The sequence below is a fragment of the Bidens hawaiensis genome, unplaced genomic scaffold (assembly GCF_021521415.1).
Source record: "Bidens hawaiensis isolate Kalapana, Puna unplaced genomic scaffold, B.hawaiensis_p1.1 tig00019313_1, whole genome shotgun sequence".
Taxonomy (NCBI): domain Eukaryota; kingdom Viridiplantae; phylum Streptophyta; class Magnoliopsida; order Asterales; family Asteraceae; genus Bidens; species Bidens hawaiensis.
In genome coordinates, this window is record NW_027492924.1 from 44997 (window position 1) to 70944 (window position 25948).

General features: G+C 37.6%; 2 protein-coding genes across 2 annotated transcripts; one reads left to right on the forward strand and one right to left on the reverse strand.

The window, feature by feature from the left end:
- The first annotated feature begins 5220 nt into the window (after positions 1-5220).
- LOC143558005 (uncharacterized) lies at positions 5221-6066 on the forward strand. The gene has a single exon (XM_077046936.1). The coding sequence runs from the start codon at positions 5221-5223 to the stop codon at positions 6064-6066; it is 846 nt and encodes a 281-aa protein (XP_076903051.1).
- A 16006-nt stretch (positions 6067-22072) lies between these two features.
- LOC143557992 (uncharacterized) lies at positions 22073-25647 on the reverse strand. Its single transcript, XM_077046926.1, has 4 exons — positions 25271-25647; positions 24646-25174; positions 23029-23380; positions 22073-22566 (listed from the first exon to the last, which is right to left on the reverse strand). Exons 1-4 carry the CDS (start codon positions 25645-25647, stop codon positions 22073-22075), a joined length of 1752 nt encoding a protein of 583 aa, XP_076903041.1.
- Between the last annotated feature and the right edge of the window lie 301 nt (positions 25648-25948).

A 25948-nucleotide genomic window follows, 5' to 3' on the forward strand; every position in this document is an offset into this window, starting at 1 on the left:
AGCTTGTTTGTTTAGATTAGTCTCTTATCCAAATTATAGAATGGACTAATAACTTACTAGCCTCCATTAGTGTTTTGGCATAATAGGCTTTGTAAGAGCAACCCTACTAGCATTTTCGGTATCTGTATGGTCAATACTCAATACTTATGAACTAGTAATCGATTAATCATAAACAGTGACTTCCTTTAACCTAAAGATGAACTTCTGTTTTACTTTCTGGCGGGACCTTGGGATCCAGTATCATCTCCTCCAAAGCCGCTTCCTCCATTAACGAGAATTCCGGTACCAGTACTGGACCCTCAGTTAGTGACACGCTTGGCCTCGTATTGTGCAAGGGCTGTAGCCATTTGTGAAACCAACAAGGCAATGTCAGCAGCCGTCAAAGGAAGTGAGTCTTCGTTGTTGTTATGTGTGTTTCTTCACTTAGGCATCGTGTTTTCTTTCTAATGCATACAATATATAAAAGAAATAAGACAATATATACAACAATATCATCAAGTGAACCACATAATATCATACATAACTTAGACTTGATACATTGTTTCCTAGGGAAATACAAAACAGACATGGGTACATAACCCAGCCAATAAAGTGTTTCAAAATACTAATAATATCACATGGGACAACCTGCCCATCTAAGGAGAGCGAAAGAAACGCTGATACATGCTGAATGAAATGACCAGACCAGTAACCACCATGCTAACCATCACCATCAACTTAGCTGAGGCAACACAGTCCTCCAGAATACGAAACCTATCACGCACACCATAGAGAATATCACAGTCCACATCTTGGGCCAATATCTTCAAAAGTTAAGTAGCAAATAGATTAAAGTTCAAAATTAATCAAAATCATGAACAATGATGCTGGTTAAAGCCTTAATAGATTCTTTCTTTCTCAATTTCACAAACTTTTTTCCAAATTATGTGGTTTAATTGTGTGTATAGCTGTAAACGAACCGAACGAAACCTTGTTCTTGTTTGTTCGTTTAGCATTAAACTTGTACACAAACGGTTCATGAACGCTAACAAACTGCAAGGTCTTGTTGGTGTTCATTCATTAAGGAATTGAATTCACAAACGCAAACGAGCATGTACTATTTTAGAGAAAAAGAAAGAAAAAAAATAGCAACATTTTTAATCCAAAACATCAGACATAATCACCTTAAGTAAATATAAAGTTAAGCACTTGAGAGAAAATAATAATCATAAGCAAAATCATCCCTCATTCGGCGGTTTTATTATGATAATGTCAACGAAACACAAGTTAGATATGTTGTTTGCTATAGCAGGACCTTATAAAACAAATCATTAACGAAATGAACTGAACATAAACAATAAAATTATAAAATATAAATGTGGACTGGTTATTACGATTAAATATTATAAAAAAACCTTTCACTAACGAACATAAACAAACGAATATAAATGAACACATTACCGAACGCTCATGAACACAGATGAGCGAACGCAGCCTCTGTTCATATTTGTTGGTTTAAGTAAACAAACAAAGTTTCTTGTTCGTGTTTGTTCATTTATTATACGAACGAATGTAAACAAACTTCCCGCTCGGCTGGTTAACAACCGTAATTGTATAGGTTAAGTAGGTTTAGATGTAAAGACTGAGACACAGAATCTCCAATTGCAATGAGTGAAGATAAATTAACAAAACATACATTAGCCACCAGACTAAACTTGATTTCGGAAGCAGCTCTCCTCCTCCCTCCACCGCCTTCTCAGAAGCGCCCACATCATGCCTCTAATTACACAAAAACTAGCACTAATTAAATTATATCAAACGCACGCAGATCAGCTGTCAATACTATACAAACGAAGATGCCCAGGGTTTCAAAACGGTAAAATGACAACAAAAAAAAACGGGATTATATTCGTGTGATTGAGCAAACAACTAGAAGCATAAACAGTAAATTGGATGATGAAAATTAAAGGAATCAGAGTTTACCTGGTTGAAGAAGAAGAAGAAGAATTATTGCAGACCGATTAACGTGGGTTTTACATAGAGGTGCACAAACCGGTTTTTTTAAAAAAACCGGTTCGGTTATTAACCGGACCGGTTTTTTTTTTGCCCGGAAAAAAACCGGTTCGGTTATTAACCGGACCGGTTTTTTTTTTGCCCGGAAAAAAACCGGTTCGGTTAATAACCGGACCGGTTAATAACCGGTTTTTTTCTGTCAAAACCCTAACCGGTCTAACCGGTTAGGACCGGTTTAGAAACCGGTTAGAACCGGTTAATAAACCGGTTTTTTTATTAACCGGTTTTTTTTTTTTTTAAATTTCGCGGTTTCAAATACGAATATTTGTTTTTTATATTTTGTACTTAATGAAGACCATTATTTTTTCACAGTATAAACAAACCGGTAACTACAAGGCAAACCGGTAACTACAAGGCAAACCGGTAACTACAAGGCAAAACGGACTGACCGAAGCCATTCTTTGCTTTCGTTGTTAGGGTTCTTTGCTTGGAAGATGAGTATGAGTGTGTGTTGGTGAATGTGTTTTCAACAAACCAAAGATTAAAAACACATAACTTTCATTTATAGTTTTTACATTAAAAATACAAACATTAAATCGTTATCGCATATTCGTAACTCAAAAATACAAACATTAAATCATTAACACTGAAGAAATCTCTGCCAAGAACTGTTGTTCATGATTTAACTCAAAAATACAAACATTAAATCGTGAACTAGCAGATGCTCCTGTTGTTCCCAATCGCAGTTTGTTCATGATTTGCCTCCATGTTTGCTGTTTCTTTAACTAAATTAGAAAAATCCAAATCAACAAGTAAATAAGAGCACATATTAGGAAAAAGAATGCTTAGACACGATTACATGAACAACTTGTTGTTTCTTACTCATGATTTGCCTCCATGTTTGCTGTTTCTTTAACTAATTTTCTTCGCTACCCGATCCCGAGCTATTTCTTAGGTAATCGTCGTACGCGGCTTCTTCCCAAATCATGTAGTACATCCCCATTTCAAGGTCGGTTTGGGATTGGGATTGGGCAACAGCTCTTAACGAGTCATGAATTTGGGAAGACGACCCGTATTTTGTAAGGTAGACATCATACATGTTTGACAAGGTGGTGTTGAAAGCATTCTTTAAAGTTTGGCTATAATAGGGGTTTTGATCGTCGTTTAACCCAAGCTCATCACAAATTTTTTCTATTAAAGCTTCAACACCACCAACATTGATGCAAGGGTTTAACGCAGCAGCACATGTCAAAACAGCGGGTAGTTGTTGAAAATATTTTCTAAATTTTTCTTTCATTTTTACACCCATATCAAAATAAGGTGCACCCCTACAATCAAGTTCACTCAACTTTGTGCACATGACAGCAATTTTTGGTAAAGCAATGGGGCTTGTTGGATAGTAAACCCTGGATAAACTAGTTGTGCAAGATTTAAAAATTTGAAGGACCTCCGTAACGATCTCAATCAATAACCAGTTTCTAGGATCATATGGTGCACATTTACCCCTACTTGACAAAATTTGATGAAACGCAATTAATGATTCTTTTTGTTGGATGGCTTTCTCAAACATATTACAAGTCGAGTTCCATCTTGTTGGACAATCCCAATTTGGCCCCAACCATTGACAATTAGCTTCTACACAAAATTTTTTGTATCTTGAAAATGTTTTATTGTTGCTAAAAACATCTCGTAACATTCTTTTAAAACTGTTTCTTTGCGTTTCGATCACGTTTAACCCATCTTGCACGGTATCTTGAAAATGTTTCTTTGCGTATAATCGAGTATGAAATAAACGAGTACGAGTATGAAATAAACGACTACGAAATAAGAGCGTATGGAGTGGTAATGTGGTATAATTGAGTGTGAGATAACAAAATAATCGCGTATGAAATAAACGTTTAGAGCTAGTAGAGTTGTATAATCGAGTGTGAGCTAACCTACCCAACCTAAACTATATATAGTTGTTTGTGGGGGTAAAATGTTAAAAAAAACGGCTAGAAATCAAGAAAAAACGGGCAAAAAAGGACCCAAACGGTCATATGGCCGTTTTATAACGGTCAAAAAACCGGTTAACCTAAAAACCGGTAGGTTAACCGGTTTTTAGGTTAACCGGTTTTTTAATAACCGGTTTTTAAATTTAACCGGTTTTTTTACTAACCGGTTCAATAACCGGTTTTTGTCCACGAATGAGTAACCGAAGTACTAACCGGCGGTTCAATAACCGGTCTAACCGGTTTTTTAATAACCGGTTTTTCTATTAACCGGTTTTCGGTTAAACCGACCAAACCGGTTCTATAACCGGTTTTTTTGAACACCTCTAGTTTTACAGACAAATGAACGAATTTATTTGAAATTATTACTCCCTCCATGCATGGTGGATGAAATGATTGCTTTTTTTGCTTAGTAAATGACAATAATACATGAAAATATCAATTAAGTAAAAAATGTAAACAAATTTCTCTGGCCCCATTTAAGTTGTATTCTGACAACTTTTTATTTAAATACTCGTAAAAACTTTTGGAGACACTTACTTTCCATTTGACCGTCAAAACTATTTTTGTGAGATTTACTGTACTATTGAACTTTTTAGAAATAAGCCTACGAAGTATTTTTATTTTGACTCCATATCTAACGCCAAACAAAAATCCAAATTTACCGCCAACTTTTTTTTCACCATTTCAATTGTATACAAACCCATTTGTCTGTTGGAGCATTAATGTTAAGAGTACTTCACTAAGCTTGCTTTCATATTCATTTTCTTTACTTTGTATATTTAATGGATATCTTTACCAACTCAAACACCAAACCCAACTTGACTAATTCCCAACGTCGAACCATATATGAAGCCTTATTGCAGCAAAGCATTGATGGGAAACTAAAATATGGATCTATAAGCGATGTGGCATCACATTTCTCTGTATCTACCCGCACCGTAAGTCGCATTTGGCATCGAGCTAGATTTCAAGCACTACATGGATATGAGGTCGACGTGTCTTCAAGGAAACCATATGTAGTTAAACAAAATAGGATTCAAATCAATTTCGATCAAGTTGCACAAATACCACTATGTCGTCGAACCTATATTCGATCAATTGCGAAAGCACTCAATGTTTCAAAATCAACTCTGCATAGAAGAATAAAAGAAGGTGAACTTCGACCACATATGAATGCTATTAAGCCGACTTTGACGGAGGAGAATAAAAAAAAAGGTTATAATTTTGTCTATCTATGATTACTCCATCTTTGTCTAATCCTTCATTTTATGATATGTTTAACGTCGTTCACATTGATGAAAAATGGTTTTACATGTCAAAACCATCTAAACGTTACTACCTTGTACCCGGTGAGGATGAGCCACTAAGAACATGTAAATCCAAAATCTTTATCACAAAGGTTATGTTTCTAGCCGCGATTGCACGACCAAGATTCGACAAGTCGGGTAATGAAATTTTCTCGGGAAAGATAGGTATCTTTCCTTTCACAAAACTTGAACCCGCAAAACGTTCAAGTAAGAATCGTGTTGCAGGGACTATGGAGAATAAGCATATATTATCGGTGACTAAAGAAGTAATGAGGTCGTGGTTAATCGATAAAGTAATACCAGCTATTAGGGATAAATGGCCACACGGTGATATGGGTCCAATATTTATTCAACAAGACAATGCGAGACCACATATTAATATTGACGATGAACAATTTATTCAAGAAGCATCTCGAGGTGGGTTTGATATTCGACTTTGTTTTCAACCACCAAATAACCCAGATTTAAATGTGTTAGATCTCGGGTTTTTTCGCGCGATTCAATCACTTCAGGAACAAGAGGTTTTGGGATCAATCGATGAATTGGTTCATGCGGTCCAAACTTCCTTTGACAAAATGTCATCACATGAGCTTAACAATGTCTTTTTGACTCTACAAACATGCATGAAAGAAATCATGAAGGTGCATGGTATCAACAATTATCAAACACCACATATCGGTAAAGGTAAATTGGAACGTCAAGGAAGGTTACCGTTGCAAATCGAGTGTGATGGCGATTTGATTAATGAAGTAGTTTCGTCATTGAATCATTAAGAAATGCATGTAAAAGAAGAAAACATGAAGCAATAAGAAAGTATTTTGAGAGCATGCATGTATAGCAAAAATTGAAGAAGAAAAATCTTTTGTCTCATTCACTTTCTGTCTAAGTAGTCATGTTAACGTATGAAATCAAGTTACAAGATGTAAAAATGTATGTACTCGTATTCTTGAGAATTGAAAGAAGAAAAATGTTTTGTCTTATTCCTTTTATTCATGTGGGTCCACAAGTATTGTTTATTAATGGTAGTTGTATGTGTTTAAGAGTATTTTTAGAAATTAGCTAATAAATTTTGATAATGGACATTTGCAGTGGGACAAGCAAAAAGGGAAGTGTGGACTCTTTCAGTGGGACGGAGGGAGTATTATTCAATAAATTTACATTTACGGTACACAAAAAAAAGAAAACAAGGACACTCATGTGATTATTTCTATCGATCACTTTTGCCTTGGTGGTAGGAGGTTTTTTTTATGGAAACTAAAGTTTGATCCTCACTTGTGTGACTTTGGTGGATACGATAATGAAAGATTTGAGCTAGGCCTTGAGAGGTTATCAGTTGGAATCTCGAGCTCATCCGGGTTTTCGTCCCACCGTGTGTTACGCTAGAGAGTTCTGCTCTTGTTGCGGCATGATGACTGTCAAGTGGAGTCGGCGGTATGATTTCCCGGGGGAACTCTTAAGCCAAACTATGAAGTCGGCACAGGCTCGGTTAACACAACGTAGTCTGGCCAGAGTAGAGCAACGAGACTCTCCAATTTAAGAAGTGTGGTAACCTAAACAAAAAAATGTTGTCATTCTAAAAAAATGGAAAACAGGATTATTTAAATATTATTCATTTACAAATAAATACGTTGTTTTTGTTTTTTTGTTCTAACCACAAATAAACGCAATATTGTATTAGAAGGCACCAAAAATGCAATAAACAACCAAGTCGGCCCAGAAAGCTACTAGACCCAGCCTGAGTACACCAACAGGGGCAACAACCCAACCTTTATACTACAAAACAAACCCAGTCCACCCATGAAAACGAAGGCCCTCGATCTATTTTTGACCCAAAGAAAGCTTATGAGTCTTTACATTTTCCACCACGGCACTAGCTATTACCACCAAACCTTCATGCACCATTTCATTTCTAGCCTTCCATAATCACCATAACGTAACGAGACAAATCACATGAAAGGGTTTATCAGTCAATATTAATAAAGAAGTAAAATTAAAAAGGGGTTTATTGGTTCAATAGTAATTCACTAAAAATGGTGACCGATGTCGGAGTTGCTGACCTCAACCAAAACAAATGGGCCCATGCATGTTTCTCGTTTTTTTGTTTTTTTTTTTAAGAATAATAAAAAATACTTTAAAAGGTATTGATTACATCGAAACAGAAAGCAAACGGGTAACATGCTCCGCCACTTTATTGAATAACCCAATCTTTTAAAAACCACATTGACTGATTTTGAAGTCATAACATTACTATGTATGACCCGCTGAACTCGGCTAAGTAACTCCACTATATCATATGCGAGGAAACCAAAAGTATCAAATACAAAAGATATAAATACATGTTGGTTATCTACACACGTCTTCTCATATTTATAAAAAAAATGATATAACAGAATACTATTTTCTTATTAATTGAAAAGCACCCTAGAAAAGGGTATATGCATATAAAATGATTAAAATAGGTTAAGCACCAAAATAAAAGAAGATATATCTCATAAATAAAATATGAGACAAACATATTCAAATTCTATACTCTCCCTCAAGTTGGGCACGAAGATCATGAACGCCCAGCTTGTTAAGTAAATTATGCAGCTGTGCGCTCCCAACGACTTAGTGAACATGTTAGCAATCTATTTATTGGTGTCGATATGGCTCGGCAAGATGTCCTTTGACTCTAACCATTATCGGAAAAAATAGTAGTCCATCTCGACATGTTTGGTTGTGCTCATGGAAAAAGGGATTGTTGGCTATGTGTATGGTTGCAAGGTTGTAACGGTGGTATAACGGAGTTGTATCCGGGCAGTAGACTTGGAAATCTTAGAGTGACCATCTGTAACACCCCGGCTAAAGCGGAAACACCTGAGTGTGACATACAGATTGCTTAAACACACGTGACACTATTAGGTGACCATAATAAGTTGTTCTTTGAATATCCTATAGGCATGCTATGTGTCTTTTAACTTTCATCCTCGTATCTTTACACCTGTAACATATGTATAAAATAAAGTCAGCTATGAACATAGCTGGTGAGATTCCCACAGTTTTATATAATACGTAAAAATCATACAATTCATGGAAAAGCGATAAACGAGCAAGTCCTTTCCAATTGATATCAACCAACGTACTCGGGTAATCGCGCAAGTAAGGTCCTTTCCAATTGGTAGCAACCAACGTACTCGGATAATGAGGCCCTTTTCCACTCGATAAAAATGGACCTGAGTGCAAAGGGAGGCGTATGATCATACTTATTGAGGCTACCACGTGCAAGTAAATTCGAGCAAGTAATCAAGTAACACACAAGTCCATATAGTGAATTGTAGTTTGTAATCGAAATAATAACTACTTGAAGTTTTGTAGGATACATATGCTACCCCAAAGTATGAAAACGTTTAAAAAGGGGTTGTGAGAAACTCACCTTATGAGTTGATATGATGATAATAACTGAATGTGTTGTAAAGATTGTAAACGGTGAACGAACCGAAAGCGTCACAAAAGCTGACTTGAAGAACCGCACTAGCTAGAATAAACCAATACGAGACTTTAATTGATAATCTAATGGGATTAAATTGATAATTTAGGTTGAGGTTTTAGAATACATTACAAGTTTTACAACTCTTGGTTATTATATTATTATTTATTGGCGACGACGTAAAGGTTAAAAGGTTCGAGATTCTTGAATTAATAATTACAAGTTTAGAAATTTATTTGACGTTTCAATGAAATGAGTTTTAATATTTTAAACGTTATGATATAGATTATTAACGATTTTTAATTAACGTTTTACGAGAGTGGAAGTTCGGTTTTTAAGTGAAAATGGTGATATATAATTTATATAATTTTTATTTAATTTAAAATGATTTTTATGGTTTTAATTATGATTTTAAAATGATTTATAATGATTTAATAAATAAAAGATTAATTAAAAACAATATAAAAAAAATTAAAGGTTTGACCCGAATTTCGAACCCAGGACCATACGCTACGAGTTAAAGACATTAACCAACTGATCTAGGACCCGAATTTTAATAATAATATTTACAGTTTTTTTTTAAAGGAAGCTTGACCCAGGTTTCGAACCCGGGTCTGTTGTTTGCAAGAACATGAAGTTAACCAGTGGACTGGGTGTTGTATTCGTTTAGGCTATGGTTATTAGTACATATATATTATTAGTTTAAAAGTTATATTAGCTATTAATAATAAAAACAGTTCAAAGAGGTTGACCTGGGTTTCGAACCCGGGTCTTGCGTGTGACGAAACCATGATCTAACTAGTTGGACTATGAAGCAATTCAGTTAACATACGAAAACTGATATTTATAAATAACCAACATGTTCATCATCTTCATATAGAAACCCTAGAATTTCAATTCTCCGGAATGGTTCCATGTACGATTAAATTAAGTTAGGGGTTTGATTTTATTGATGTACGCGAATTAAAACCATATAACATTTACCTCTACTGATGCCAGAATGAGGGAGAACAAACATGGCTGGAAAAACGATCGGGCATAACATTGATTACGACTTCTGGGTGCTATATTATGTTAATTGATGATGTGTGTGGCTTTACGCTTATAAGGTTGATCTATTTATACTGTTAATTGAGTCAATTACATGTTAATGTCGATGCTTTGATCGCGGCTAATTATCCGGCGATGGTTACGGATTTTCCGGCTTTTACAAGATGTTATGATATAATTAATATATCAATTACGAGTTAAAGTTGACGGTTAAGGTTGTTGATATAACAAAAAGGTCAAACGGCAAGTTACGGGGCTTTTATATGCTTTGCCGGCGCCGCTTCCGTTGCCGGGAAGTGGCCGGAAAAACGAGGGCTGGGTGGTTGGGTTGGGTTTATTCAGTAATATTATAATTTAAGTATATTTTTACACTTTTAACCCTGAAGTTTGAAGTTATAATAAAATCTTTATAAAATTATATTTTCAAAGTAAACATTGGACTTTGAGTTTTTATAAAATTAAAATTTAAACATACTTCATGAATTGGATCCCGAACTCTGAGATGCGATAATAAACATAATGTGAAGTTATAATTTTAACGTATTATTAAGATTCGTTTAAATAGAAGCTTTAAATCAAGAAGTCTCGATAATTGAACAAAACGTATAGAAAAACAAGCAATAGGTAAACGTAAATTATCGTGCATATTTTTAACGATGAACGTTAAAAACGAATATAATGAGACAACGAAATGGTCGATTTAACGAGTGCGAATACAACCCAATTATAATAAATAAAATAATAAAAAATGAATACGTGCAAAACAAGTGACATATATATTTACATATATGTATGTTAATAAACAAAACCGAAAATTTAAAATGGATTGAATTTTGGGGTTTGAAAAGTGATGAATGTTACACCATCTAACCCACAAAGCTTCAATATCGATAGTGCCTATGTCACAATATTCCGCTTCAACGGAAAAACGTGAGACTACAGATTGCTTTTTAGTTTTAAAAGAAATTGGAGCTCCTCCAAGTAAGAGAATAGAACCCATTTTAGAGTGATGCGTAATTTAACATATGCTAATTTTTGAACCCGAAACCTGACCCGTTTAAAACTTCTGGTTTTTCATATTTATATTTGTATGTTGGCTTGTGATAAGAAATATTAATTTATGGTTTTTTCCTAGTTACGATCTCTATTTCATGTATTTTGGTGTTTAAAATTGAATATATACAAGTCCAGGGGTCATTCTTGCCACATTTCAAAAGCTATTGTGAAACCCCACCCGTGGTGCTAGGCGAAAGGCATGTGTGATCTCCGTCACGCTATGCCACAGGGCAACTGCAGACGCAAATTTCATTTTTAACTCATTTAAGCCTCCAAATCACCTCCAAATCATGCATGTCCGTCATTACAAGGCCCAATTTCGTCATTAATATGTTATTCGATTACCAAAACGAGTCGATTTCTTGTCCAACAAGTTGATATACTAACTATATAAGCGTATCATAACTCCAAACCCTAGAGTTTACTGAAATCCTTCATTCCCAAACGTCACGTACCTCAAACCAACGATTTCTCTCTCGTTTTTTGCTTATTTACGTGAAGACTTAAAGCTGCAGTTGACTTTGACGTTTGTTTAACCTTTGACCTCGATTCCTCATTAACTCAAGCATTATCCGGGTAAGTTGTTAACCGGTTAATTTTTCAATAATACTCACTTTTCAATAACCCTCAGTCAATTTCTGAGATAGAGGGGTATTAACGGATCAATTCGATTCAAACCCGTTTAAGGGTAAAACATTCAATAACTTTGACCAATAAATTGCTCATGCTTCTGGTCGGAACCGGCTTTCGGTCCAGAAGACTTTTATTTTTTTTTTTTGAGATTTTAAGGCTACTGACCAAAACCCGACTTCTGACTCGCTGTTCGGATTCTGGTCAGTACCAGCTCGCTTATTCGTTAAATATCTCATAACCGGAGTTCTAGACATCTGTTTGGATCGATTCTAGCAGCTATGTTCTCGGTTTTAATCATAGTTTACTATCTCTAAGTTTCAGATCAGTTCAGTTTATCTCAGTCAGCACGTTAAAAGACGGTTCGTTCGTTTACTTGTGTTTTTTGTCTATTTCTCGCACGCTCGCCTAAGCAATAAGGTGAGATATCATTCCCCTTTTTATTTTACTGTTTTTAAACATTTTGGGGATATATGCCTACTAATACTTCCTTTTATATTACATACATACACAAAACTAGCGAACGAATGATTGTGTGTATTCAATCAAATGTTATTTGTTACTTGCTTATGTGCTTACATTCTATCATATTCGAAGAGAAGGTCCATCATAATCACATTATAGTATGATCATGCGCTGTCCTAGTAGCCATAGCCCGTCTTCATGAGGCATGGTCAACCGACAATCACATTTGTATGCTAGTCATAGTAGCCATAGCCCGTGTTTGTGAGGCATGGTCAACTGGCACACTATTTGCTCAAGGTTTGATTGATTATTACTCACATTATTTTGTTTGCGCAGTTATTATTTATCATTTATTATTTATTATATATTTATGGAATATTGGTTTTAAATAATCCCAATTATGGCCTATTGGTAAATATCAGTCCTAACTTTACATTTGCCTACTGACCGTCCCAACTATTGATGTATTTGTTTTTAACGGGCCGCGACTAACGGATGTTAACTCCGTTAGTGATTTGCTGACGTGGACCTTCTTCTATGGCCGGAAACTTGTCGGAAACCTGCAACTCGCCTCCATTCTTCCTAATATCGTTACACCATCTCTCTCTATCTTTCCCCTCATTCGAAACCTAGCCGACGTGCCGCCGTTGTTGTCTTCGGCGAAGTCCACCCTCGTCAATCGTGCACCATTCGAGGTAATTGACACATCATTCGACTCGTTTTTATCCTCTTAACAAAAGCCCTATGCTTATTTTGTAAATTGTGTAACATTGATTTCAAATTTTTGAAAATAAAATCGGGTTTGGTATATAGGGATTTGCCATGAAAGAAGATGAAATCTACTTCATTTTCTAATTTCCAATGTCTTTTGAAGAGGTAGGGAGACTGTGTGACGATATTAGGGAGAATGTAGGCAAGTTGCAGGTTTCCGGCAAGTTTCCGGCCGGAGAAGAAGGTCCACGTCAGCAAATCACTAACGGAGTTAACATCCGTTAGTCGCGACCCGTTAAAAACGAATACATAAATAGTTGGGACGGTCAGCAGACAAGTGTAAAGTTGGGACTGATATTTACCAATAGGCCATAGTTAGGATTATTTAAAACCAATATTCCTATATTTATTATTATTGTATCATGAAAACTGGTGATCATCTCACTCAACATGTGTTGTTGACAAATCTCTTTATTTTCTACGCATATGCAGGTTAACAGTTGATTCGAAGCTAAGGTGAAGAACTCATAGAAAGACCTTAGGAAATAAAATAAAGAATATTTTGTCTATTATTTAGTTTGGGTTTATTATTGTTATATTTGAAACTTGTTCACTTTAAATGAAAATTTGAAATAAATAAAATTAAATAGATATTGTCATATTTTATAATGTATGATAGTATCTTGTGAGCTGTGAACAATCAGTTCGCGCCCCGGCATTTTCGCTTTAGGTTGGGGTGTGACATGAACCATGAAGAATGCAACATCGACAGATTGGACATTACACACCACCATGCAAGGGCATAATTAGGGATGCAATGGTGCGACGTAAAAACCACCACGGTTGGGGGTGATGTGTTGCGTAACCTTTTTAATTAATATTTAATACATAACTAATCATTTCACACCACCACAACATATACGCATGTTACCTAAACCCTTTTTAATTAATATCTAATACATAACTAATTATTTTGGCCATGACTCCCGCGTCATATTGTTCTTATCTCTTAGTATGTATACATATATACACTAGAACATATATATATAATATAATATATATATATATACATATAACACTATGAAATAAATATTATTTTATTTATTTATTCATATTTATTTATTTATTCATTATTTATAGTACTAAACCGATTTATTTCAAGGGTACGAATAAATTCCATATATATATATACATATGAATTTGTTTTTAAATTAATATTTCATTTAAATATCGGTTATTATTATTAAAATCTATTTACTTGAATAATATGAATTTAATAATTTAAATATTGACACGTGTATTTATTTTAGTGTCTTTTGAGCTATGATACAATTATGTCGCGCCCCGGCATATTCCGCCGTAGGTTGGGGTGTGACAGATTGGTATCAGAGAAGAAGGCTATAAGATAGGTGGTTAGACGTAACGGCCTAGTAGCATGTTTAGGGTCCCTATACGTGCACCCTACTTGTTTAAATTTTTGTACATAGCATAATTTATTTAAATCGTTTATCATATACAATTGTACACGAAAGCTCACACTTGTTCCGAGGCTATGCCTTAAAATCATTTTTCAAAATTTTAGGACGATTTTTAAATCAGGAAATTCCTTAAGAATTCCCACCTTTTACCTCCCCTCTCATTGAGGATGATTCGTGTAACGGATACGTAGTAACTGTAAGGGGGGCACACCTGTACACCGATCCCTTGACACCAAGGCTTGTGAGCCTAAGGAAGTGCAATACGCATACATCTCAATCAGCCGTGAGACTTGGTTGACTTCCTGGAGGGTGAGGTGTGATTGTGAAACTTGTTAGGCCAAAGCGTATCACACCAAACGTTCACGAATCTACTACCCTCATTGTATCAATCGTGGTCATGTGATGATCACATCCTTAATTTATAACCGAATTCACGGTGATATGTCACACCCCAGCTCAGGGCCTGGGCGTGACACCCAACGTTGGTACCTGTTTTGTAAATATATCAGAGTTTAGGGTTATAAAGCGGAAGACTTATTAAAATATTATTATATTTAAAAGACGGGATTTTAAAACACCCGTTAATTTGTACATAAGTGTTTGGATTACAAAATCATGTTTCTCAATATTTTATTTATAAAACATCCATTGAGCCATCAGATCGTCTAACGGCTACTCTTCTTCTCCAAACACCTATTCTCCATTACCTGTAAAGTAGTTATAAAAATACGTCAGCAACACATGCTGGTGAACACGCTGACACAAAACATTTAAGTTACTTAGTTATCCCCTCGGGTATCTTATGACCCGGCCCATCGTGGCTTAGGAAAAAACCAAGTTAAATATACTATTATAAACCTCCAGTTATACTTGAAACCTTTCAGCGATACCGTAACATCGAGGTCTTAGCAACTATTCAATATACACGAGATAATCCCCTCTCGGACATTACTTAGGTCCGGCCAACGTGGCGGAGGCATTAGCAAGTGTGGTGCGGTGTGCCCACCGTCTACCCACATATGTAAGGATCCAGACAAACGTATACAATAGCCTGAGGGCCAGCATTACTTTTGTTTATAAAGTTTTAGGGATATAATCCCATGCAAACATTCAAGACTTTGTTTTATAAAAAGTTGGACGTATTCACCTTTCTTCTTGGTTGGTGTTTCTCACCAATTCGTCTCGTTACCTCGGACCTATAGTACGAGAATAACATTTTATAAGTACTAGATCAACGATCTAGCTTCAGACCTTTAGTCCGATTGGATAACCTTTACTTTGACATTTTATCTCTTTATAAATATAAGGACCTCTAGTCCTTTCTTGTTAATCACTTATAAACCTTTGTCTCTTCTTCATGAAGAAACATATATTTCAACTTTCTTTTATTATAAAATCTTTATATATAATAAAGAAGTATTATTTTTATCTAAAATCTCGACTTTATGGAATCTTATTTCCACTTTTATAAAATCAAGGTACAGGCTATATCCCTGACTAGGGTCAAAGCCATTTATAATATAATAATCGGGCAGAACTCCTACCTTGAATGGCTTATTACTCGAAACGCCTATGCTCTACTTGGACCACACTTCTATTTGGACCGCACTTCTACTTGGAGAGAGGTCGAGAGAGAGTAACTAGGTAGAGTTATGGCACGCATTTCGAGGTAAGACTTGTCGGGATATCGCCATATCGGGGTCGTGGCACGCTTATCGAGGTAATGTAGGTGTTTTGGAGTGTGTGAGGAATGAATGGTGAAATCCCCATGGCCTACCTATTTATAGAATTTTTCCTGCATCTTCACGTATCACGAAGCTTCTTCGCGTATCGCGAAGATGCACTAGCTTCGCTGAGTCGCCGCGTAGGATTGCCACGTGTCGCCTAGGCCTGCCAGGTGTCGCCACGGTCTCGCCACGTGTCCTGCATCTTCGCGTATTGCGAAGATGCAAAACGTGGATTCTTTGCGTATCACGAAGATGCAAAACTTTAAATCTGTTCATTTTTGGTTTCTGATCTTTTGGTAACTTGCCATAACTTGATTTCGTCTCATCATCATCCAAAATTACAAAGGCGGCTCGCGGCGATGCGAGCGTGCGAAGTGCAAAGTGCGCCATCAAAGCGCCACATTGTGCCCATCGCCCTTCACCAGTACCTGAGCCCGTGCCCGTGCGCGTGCATGTCGGGGCTTCGCACCCTCCGCTAGGACTAGGGAGAGTGGTTGACCACATAAGAACATTTCCATGGAATTTTCTTTCCTTATAAAGTGCTTAATTTTTCTTTCTTTCTCCGATGTGGGATGAAGTCTCCTTATTCCATTCCTTAACATAAGCTACTTCCATTCTTTGTCTTATTTTTCTCTTTACTTTTGCCATGAATATTTTTAGTCCTTAAGTTTTATTAGTTTGTCAAATTTGGACCAAAATTTTCGTGATGTTACATCCTCCCCACCTTAGAATGAATCTCGTCCTCGAGATTCGCTTAGAACATATGCGGGTATTTCCTTCTCATCTCTGACTCTAATTCCCAAGTAAAATCGGGTCCTCTTCGAGAATTCCATCGTATCTTGACTAATTTAAGCCTTCAACGCACTTAAGTTGCTTGACTTGAAAATCTTCAACTTGTAGGGGTTGTTCTACAAATTTTAGATTTTCTTTGATTTCAACATCTTTTAAGGGCATGGCTAAAGTTTCGTCAGCCAGACATTTAGGTAAGTTAGAGACGTGAAATACATCGTGTATTCCTCTCATCTCTTCTGCTATCGTAAGCGATAAGCAACAGTACCGATTCGTTCTAGTACTTCAAATGGTCCTACGAAACGTGGACTTAACTTTCCTTTCTTTCCGAATCGTACACCTCCTTTCCATGGTGATATTTTAGTAAAACCTTATCGCCTACTTGAAATTCCAATGGCTTACGGCGGACGTCTGCATAGCTCTTTTGTCGATCTCTTCCCGTCTTAAGTCGTTCACGGATTTGCAACACTTTATCCGTCGTTTCATGGACTATTTCGGGTCCAGATATTTGCTTATCTCCTGTTTCGGACCAACATACAGGTGTTCTACATTTTCGCCCATACAAAGCTTCAAACGGTGCAGCTTGAATACCTGTGTGGTAACTATTATTATATGAGAATTCCATTAGAGGTAGATGATCATCCCAACATCCGCCTAAATCGATCACACAAGCTCGAAGCATGTCCTCAAGCGTTTGAATTGTTCTTTCGCTTTGCCCATCAGCTTGAGGATGATAAGCAGTGCTAAGATTCAACCGAGTTCCTAATGCTGGTTGGAAACTATTCCAGAAATGAGACGTAAATCTACTGTCTCGGTCAGATATGATAGATAATGGCACACCATGTAATGCTACGATGTTGTTCACGTAAATTCTTGCCAATCTATCCATAGAATAGGATTCATTGATAGGTAAGAAATAAGCGGATTTAGTTAACCTATCAACGATTACCCAAATAGCATTGTGCTGTCGGGTAGTTTTAGGGAGTTTCGTAATTAAATCCATTGTTATCATCTCACATTTCCATACAGGAAGTTCAGGTTGTTGGAGTAAACCTGAAGGCTTTTGATGTTCTGCCTTGACTTGTAAACATGTTAAGCACTTAGCAACATATAAAGCAATCTCTCTCTTCATCCCATTCCACCAGTAGTTCGGCCTAAGATTTTGATGCATTTTATCACTACCGGGATGCATCATATACTTTGATTTATGAGCTTCACTCATGATCCTTTCGCGCAAATCTCCAATAATCGGTACCCAGATTCGGTTTCCAAGTCTGAGTATGTAGTCATCTTTTTTTACTAAAGAATCAATGGTGCCGTTACGCTTTTCTTCGGAGATATGGTTTTCTTCAATTGCTTGTTTCTGAGCTTTCTTGATTTGTTTGATTAGATCTATTTGTAGTTCTAATCTCAAAGCTCGAACCCTTTTGGGTTTCTCATGTTCCTTTCGGCTCAATGCGTCAGCTACAACATTTGCTTTTCCTTCGTGATAGATGATTTCACAGTCGTAATCATTTAAAGTTTCCATCCATCTTCTTTGACGCATGTTAAGTTTCTTCTGATCAAAGATGTATTTTAAGCTCTTATGATCAGTGTACACAATAAATTTGATTCCATAGAGATAGTGCCTCCATAACATTAAGGAAAAAATTATGGCACCTAACTCTAGATCGTGAGTCGTATAATTCTTTTCATGTACTTTCAATTGACGAGAAGCATAAGCTATTACTTTCTTTCTTTGCATTAGTACGCAACACAAACCTGAATGAGACGTGTCACTAAATACAACGAAATCCTCTGTACCTTCTGGCAAGGCCAGTATAGGTGCATTCGTAAGCTTTTGTTTAAGTAACTAAAATGCTTCTTGTTGTTTGGTTCCCAATTCATACTTAACATTCTTTCGGGTTAATGAAGTTAAGGGAACTGCTATACGGGAGAAGTTCTCGATGAATCTTCTGTAATATCCAGCCAAAACCCAGGAAACTTCGGACCTCGGTTGGTGATCTAGGAATCTCCCATTTAGCTATTGCTTCAATCTTTGCGGGGTCCTCTTGAATTCCATTTGCATTGATAACATGGCCAAGAAATTGTACTTCATGTAGCCAGAATTCGCACTTGGAAAATTTGGCATACAACTTCTCGTTTCGGAGTATCTCAAGCAAGATTCTAAGATGAACTTTGTGATCTTCTTCTAATTTAGAGCAAATAAGTATATCGTCGATGAATTCGATTACAAATTTATCTAAATAAGGTTTGCAAACTCTGTTCATCAAGTCCATTGATGTGTGAAAAAATATATATATAAATAGAATGCGATTCGCAACTAAGCTTTAAAACCAAACAACCTAACCTAGTTCACACAATCGGCAAGTGTACCGGTCGCGTGTAGCAAAGAGCTAAGGAAGTCCGGATATCGAACTCAAGGACACGTGAGGTGGTTCGGATACTAAACCTTAACTAAGTACTGCCTAATAACAATATTTAATTAATTATCTTTTTTTTATTATTTTATTTAATTAATTTAAACTAATTTAACTAACTTACTTGACTTAACAAAACTAACGGGAAAACTTAACGACACTAATGGCACTAACGGAGCTCTCAAATATGATGAAGGGGAACCACCTAGGTAAGGAATCTTAACGACTATCAACGACGCTCGGGTGACAACGAACACAGAAACCGGGTTCTGAAGATAATCTAACTAGACAATAATAAGGGAAAATAGGTCCCCACGGTCAGTTTTACTAAAGACCCCTAAAAACGTCTAGAAAGAATAATAAAGCACGGTTGATTTTCTAAGTACCCTAATGATTTGTTACTTGGTCTGTATCAAAGTCACAAATTCATCTAAGGCTCGTAATCCTAACAAACCTAGAGAATAAGGGGTAATTCAATATTAAAGATTAAATAATTCAGCTTACGAATTAACCTAATCAATGGCTAGAAAACCGAACGTGGTCTCGCAACGGCTAACTAAATCGGCTAGACCAAAGAGATAAACCGACTCCTAATGTCTTGGTCCGACTAAAAGGAGATGAACTACTGAGATAAACAACTCTAACCAATCAAACCTTATGGTGACGTCTACCATAAACGACCAAAAACACCAAGTAATCAGTCTAGCATGCAATCCTAAAAAAAACACGAAACTAATTCATGTAAAGATAAAATCATACGGGGTTTAATTAATATAACAATGAACAAACTCAATAGCAATCATAGAATAAAATCGAAATAATATGAACTTGACAATAGAAAAATCACTTATATGTTCGCTAATTAACCCAAAACTATCATCAACACATCTTCAATCAACCAAACCTAGGTAGTTCTAACAAGTTTTAGCCTCTCATATTAAACATAACACGAAACACAGTCATATTATTTGATTTCATGGTAAAGACAAACAATGAAAAAAAATTGATGTTTAAAAGAAAACCTCAAACCCAAAAATATTCTAAGATTGGTGATGCCTTCTAGTCTTACGGGTCCCCCCCTTTTTTTGGAGTTTTGTTGAGCACCCAAGAATAATCTGAGCTAATGCCTTCGAACCCTTATAAAATTCCAGCAGTCTTTTTCCCTCTTGCGGCTGCCTTCTGGCAGTATACACCCTCCAAAGGAATATAATAATATTCTTCGTTTGACCTCCAAATTGCTTTCTCTCTTATTGGGCTGCTAAGCCTTGTTTCGTTTTAAATAAAACCCAGCCACGTTCTACACCAATTCAACATGCGGGCCACCATCCACTTATTAAGTATAGAAGAAATTAATTCATGGCCCATAACGCTTATTTTGTAAATAGGATTTCACACTCACATTACATACCTACGTAAAAAAAAGAGAATAACTCAATTAATGCCATTTAATATATTCAATAACTCCACTTTGTCAATCATAAAACTTGTTAACAAAATTTGAACACATATTTATTTTTCACATTACTATTAACAGATTAGCAAACTAGTCATTAATTAGATATAATTTTAAAAGAAAACTAGCTAAAACGGATTTAAAGTATAGGAAATAATTATATAATAATATGTATATTTTATACTACATCAAATATCCCCACACTTCAGCTTTTACCTAAATAGCTAGATCAGGCCGATTGTCGGTATTCGACCCACTTAAACCCATGCCCCTAATACTTACCGAGACAGATAAGGTGTGACAAATATATTAGTTTGTGTGACTAAGTGAGACCCACAATTGAGAACAATTTCTTATGGTTTTACTAGACCCGAGCCACCCCAATTTGACTTAAACCTTATATCTAGTTGATCAAAACGTGTTGCACCATTTACAAGAATAGCTAAAGACAATCAAGGATATTGTTTATCCACCTAAGCTTAAGCATTAAGGTCTACCTAGCAGCCAGTAGATATGATTAAGATATGTATTTAGTAACTAACTAGTAAGTGTTCCCCACTACATGACATACCCCCGTTATCAAGCAATACCCCAAAGTCCATCTCCAAGGGTGAGTATGCACAAATTCATCTGTAGGGCTTATATATGATGTGTCCCTTTTTGCCCGTTTCTTAATGGTAATAGGGCGCGAGCAAGGGGACCCCATATGACTAACAGCGTGGATGATCAAGTCAGTAGTGTATTTGTACTTTGAAGTACGAGGTGATCATGTTTAATGACTTATGTTTGGCAGATAAACTGCAGGTTTGTTCTTTGAGCTCTTTTAATATTCATAAATCCACTTAGGAGATATAAATACCCAGATGATATATCGCATAAAGACCCATGGTATCCGTCCCCTGGAGCATCCCATCAATACAGGATTTAAGGTTATAAAACCATACGCCTATGAAGTGTTAACCACTAAAACTAGAAGCATGAAATTATGTTTATATCACAAGATACTTTGGCAAACCTTAATGTTAAACCTACCCAAGCATCATATGATTAGTCTATTCATATTTCTATAAAATTTTTAATTTTTACGATCAAACTAAACATAAGGCTTGAGTATGACCTGACCTTTCATCCCATTTTCTATAGTCTAATATGTATCCCACTAAAAATCAAGCATTTTAAAGGGTTCAATTAAGTCAACAACCAAACCGCCCTTTCATTCTTAAAGGCTGAGCCTACTAACACATCGGACACTGAGTCTAAACTGTTCAGCTACAGTACCTTACGTGTGGGCCTTTCGAAACTGCTCTTATTTATTATATTATATATATATATATAATTTTTTTCTTTTTTATTTATATATAGAATACTTCTAAAATCGACCGACTCGAATGGAGATTGAGTACGAGCGGTCGTTAATAGAGAGATATCCAGAACAGAAAATAAAATAAACAAAATAACTACAAAACTCAAAACTCGGGCTGCCTCCCGAGAGCGCTTAGTTTAGCGGGTCCTCAGCCTGACCCCTCCATCACGCCTATGCGTCAAATGCTGTGAGGCGCAAGACCACGCCTTCCCTTTCTTTCACCTTCTCGCCGATATAATGCTTGAGACAGTGACCATTAACCTTGAAGCTCCCGTTTTTATCTTCAATCTCAGCTGCTCCATACGGGAAGACTTCCTTGACCGTTTGCGGTCCATACCATCGGGACTTAAGCTTTCCCGGGAATAATTTCAACCGAGAATTAAAAAGAAGTACGGTGTCCCCACACTTGAATTGTTTGTTACCTCGTAACTTTCGATCATGCAACTCCTTAGTCCTCTGCTTACAATTATATGAATGCGCATATGCGTGATCACGATGCTCCTCCAACTCATACAGTTGATGAAAACGATGATCTCCAGCAGTCGAAAAATCGAGGTTAACCGTCTGAAGTTCCCACGAGGCACGATGCTCCAATTCGATGGGTAGACGAAAAGCTTTCCGATAAATCATCCAAAATGGTGTAGAACCAGTCGGAGTTTTATACGCTGTACGGAAAGCCCACAGAGCGTCATCTAGCTTGTCGGACCAATCCTTTCGGTTTAGTCCAACCGTCTTCTCAAGAATGCGTTTAATGCCTCGGTTACTCACTTCCACTTGCCCACTAGTCTGTGGGTGGTAGGCGGCCGCAAGTCGATGGGTGACCCCATAGCGTTGCAACGCCTTCTCCATCTGCGCGTTGCAGAAGTGAGTACCTCGATCATTGATCAAGGCTTTCGGAACACCAAACCGAGAGAAAAGAGTCTTAAGAAATCTCACTACAACTCTGGCGTCATTAGTGGGCAAGGCTTTGGCCTCGACCCACTTTGAGACATAATCAACAGCCATGAGTATGTACTTGTTCCCACGAGATGACGGGAACGGGCCCATGAAATCAATACCCCAGATATCGAAGACCTCGCAAACCTGAATAAAATTTTGGGGCATCTCATTGCGGGATGAGATATTACCTATATGCTGACAACGATCACAACCTCTAACGAATGTATGCGCGTCCTTAAACACTGACGGCCAATAAAATCCAGCATCGAATACCTTCTTTGAGGTGAGGCTCGCACCGTGATGCCCTACTGTCGATCCCAAGTGACAATGGCTCAAAATCTGCCATCCCTCCTTAGCATCCACGCATCTCCTAACAAGCTGGTCGGCACCGATACGAAACAAATATGGATCATCCCAAATGTAGAACTTAACGTCAGCAAAGAATTTATTCTTTTGCTGGTGAGACATCCTTTTCGGGAAAGACCTGTCAACAAGAAAGTTCGCGATATCGGCGAACCAAGGGTAACCGGCATCCTGTGCCTTAACAAACATCAAACACTCTATAGGAAAACAGTCATCAAGCTCAACAACTTCATCTTCAACTTCGGCTCTCTCCAGGCGTGACAAATGATCGGCCGCCACATTCTCGGCCCCCTTTTTTTCACGGATCTCTATATCAAACTCTTGTAGCAGCATAATCCAACGGATAAGATGAGGCTTAACATCCTGCTTGCTGAAGAGATATCGAATAGCAGCATGATCCGTGTAAACAACAGTCTTGGACAGATAAGATAGGACCTAAACTTATTGAATGCAAACACCACAGCTAGCAGCTCTTTCTCGGTGGTGGTGTAGTTCTCCTGAGCGTCATTTAAGGTCCAGCTCGCATAGTAGATCGGATGGAAGTGTCTCTCCTTCCGCTGTCCAAGAACAGCACCGACTGCATAATCGCCCGCGTCACACATCAACTCAAATGGTAACGACCAGTTGGGAGCAACCATGATCGGGGCGTTAACGAGTTTGTCTTTTAAAAGATCAAACGCATCGATACACTGCTCAGAAAAGACAAATGGAGCATCTTTCTCAAGAAGCTTAGTCATGGGTCTAGCGATTTTTGAAAAATCTTTGATGAAACGACGGTAGAATCCAGCGTGACCCAAAAAGCTTAGAATAGATTTCACAGAAGTAGGCGGGGGGAGTTTAGAGATTGTTTCAATTTTGGCTCGATCTACCTCAATCCCCGCACTCGAGATTCAATGCCCCAAGACAATGCCCTCACGCACCATGAAATGACACTTCTCCTAGTTAAGGACCAGGTTGGTATCAACGCAACGAGACATCATCTTTTCAAGATTAGAAAGACAATGATCAAAGGAACTCCCGAACACCGAAAAGTCGTCCATGAAAACCTCCATGGAGTCCTCAATCATGTCGTGAAAGATAGCCACCATGCATCTCTGAAATGTGGCTGGAGCGTTGAAAAGTCCGAAGGGCATACGTTTATAGGAAAACGTGCCATAAGGACAAGTGAATGTCGTTTTCTCCTGGTCATCTGGAGCTATCGGGATCTGAAAATACCCCGAGAAACCATCAAGGAAGCAGTAGTACTGCTGACCTGCCAAACGCTCCAGCATCTGGTCAATGAAGGGTAAAGGAAAGTGATCTTTCCTGGTGGCATCATTAAGTCTGCGATAGTCGATACAGACTCTCCAACCGGTCACAGTTCGAGTGGGAATGAGCTCATTCCTCTCATTGGTGACGACAGTCATGCCACCCTTCTTCGGAACCACTTGAACTGGACTAACCCAGGGGCTATCAGAAATGGGAAAGATGATCCCTGCATCAAGGAGTTTGATAATCTCTTTCTTCACCACCTCTTGCATCTTCGGATTTAGCCTTCTCTGAGGCTGAACAACGGTTTTGAAATAATCCTCCATGAGGATTTTATGAGTGCAAAATGAGGGGTTTATACCTTTGATGTTAATAATCTTCCAAGTAATGGCCTCCTTGTGCGCCCTGAGCACCTTCAACAACTTCATCTTCTCGTCCTCCGTTAGTGCAGAAACAATAATCACTGGTAGCTTCCTCTCTTCATCCAGAAACGCATACTCCAAATAAGTGGGTAGATCTTTAAGCTCTAAGGAAAAATGAGGACTCTCGACGGAAGGTCGGTCCTTTGGATCAACTCGCACGATCTCAGTCGATACGCCATAATCAAGGGAGGATGACTCGGTGTCAGCATCAGAGGGTTGTTCGGTCATGGCAACCATCTCAACCTCTGGAATCTCCATATCTAGAATCTGTGTGTCTAAGGTGGAGCCTCCACAGATGTCACTGAAAAACTCTCCCACACGAGTCATGATCGTATCAACGAAATATAGGGAGTCATCAGCCGATTTGGGATGCTTGAGTGACTGTCGAACGTCAAACGTGACGTTCTCATCCCCAACTCGAAGAATCAATTTACCGTCGCGAACGTCGATCAACGCTTGCGCGGTAGCAAGAAAAGGTCTGCCTAGAATGAGCGGAATGCTATCGTCTTCGTTCATATCAAGAATGACGAAGTCCACCGGGAAGATGAACTTGCCGATATGAACGAGCATATTCTCAACAATCCTACACGGATATTTTACGGATCGATCCGCCTGTTGAATGCTCATCCTCGTGGGCCTCGGCTCACCCAGACCTAATCTACTGAAAACAAAATACGGCATAAGGTTAATGTTGGCCCCAAGGTCGGCCAATGCATGACTAACCGTATCATCACCTAAGATGCAAGGAATCGTGAAACTCCCAGGATCGGCCATCTTTTCAGGCAACTTGCTCTACAGAATGGCAGAGCATCCAGCACTAAGAGGAACGGAAGAGACTTCAGCTAACTTCTACTTATTAGTGAGAATGTCCTTGAGGAACTTGGCATATTTAAGCATCTGAGTCAATGCCTCAAGGAATGGAACGTTTAGAAGAAGTTGCTTAAGGAGTTCTAAGAATTTGACGTTCTGCTCCTCGTCTCTGTCCATTTGAAGTCTCCCGGGATATGGCAATTTGGGCTTAAAAACTCTTAGTGGTGGTTTGGCTTGCTTCTTGGCCTATGTTGTACTTGCTGGG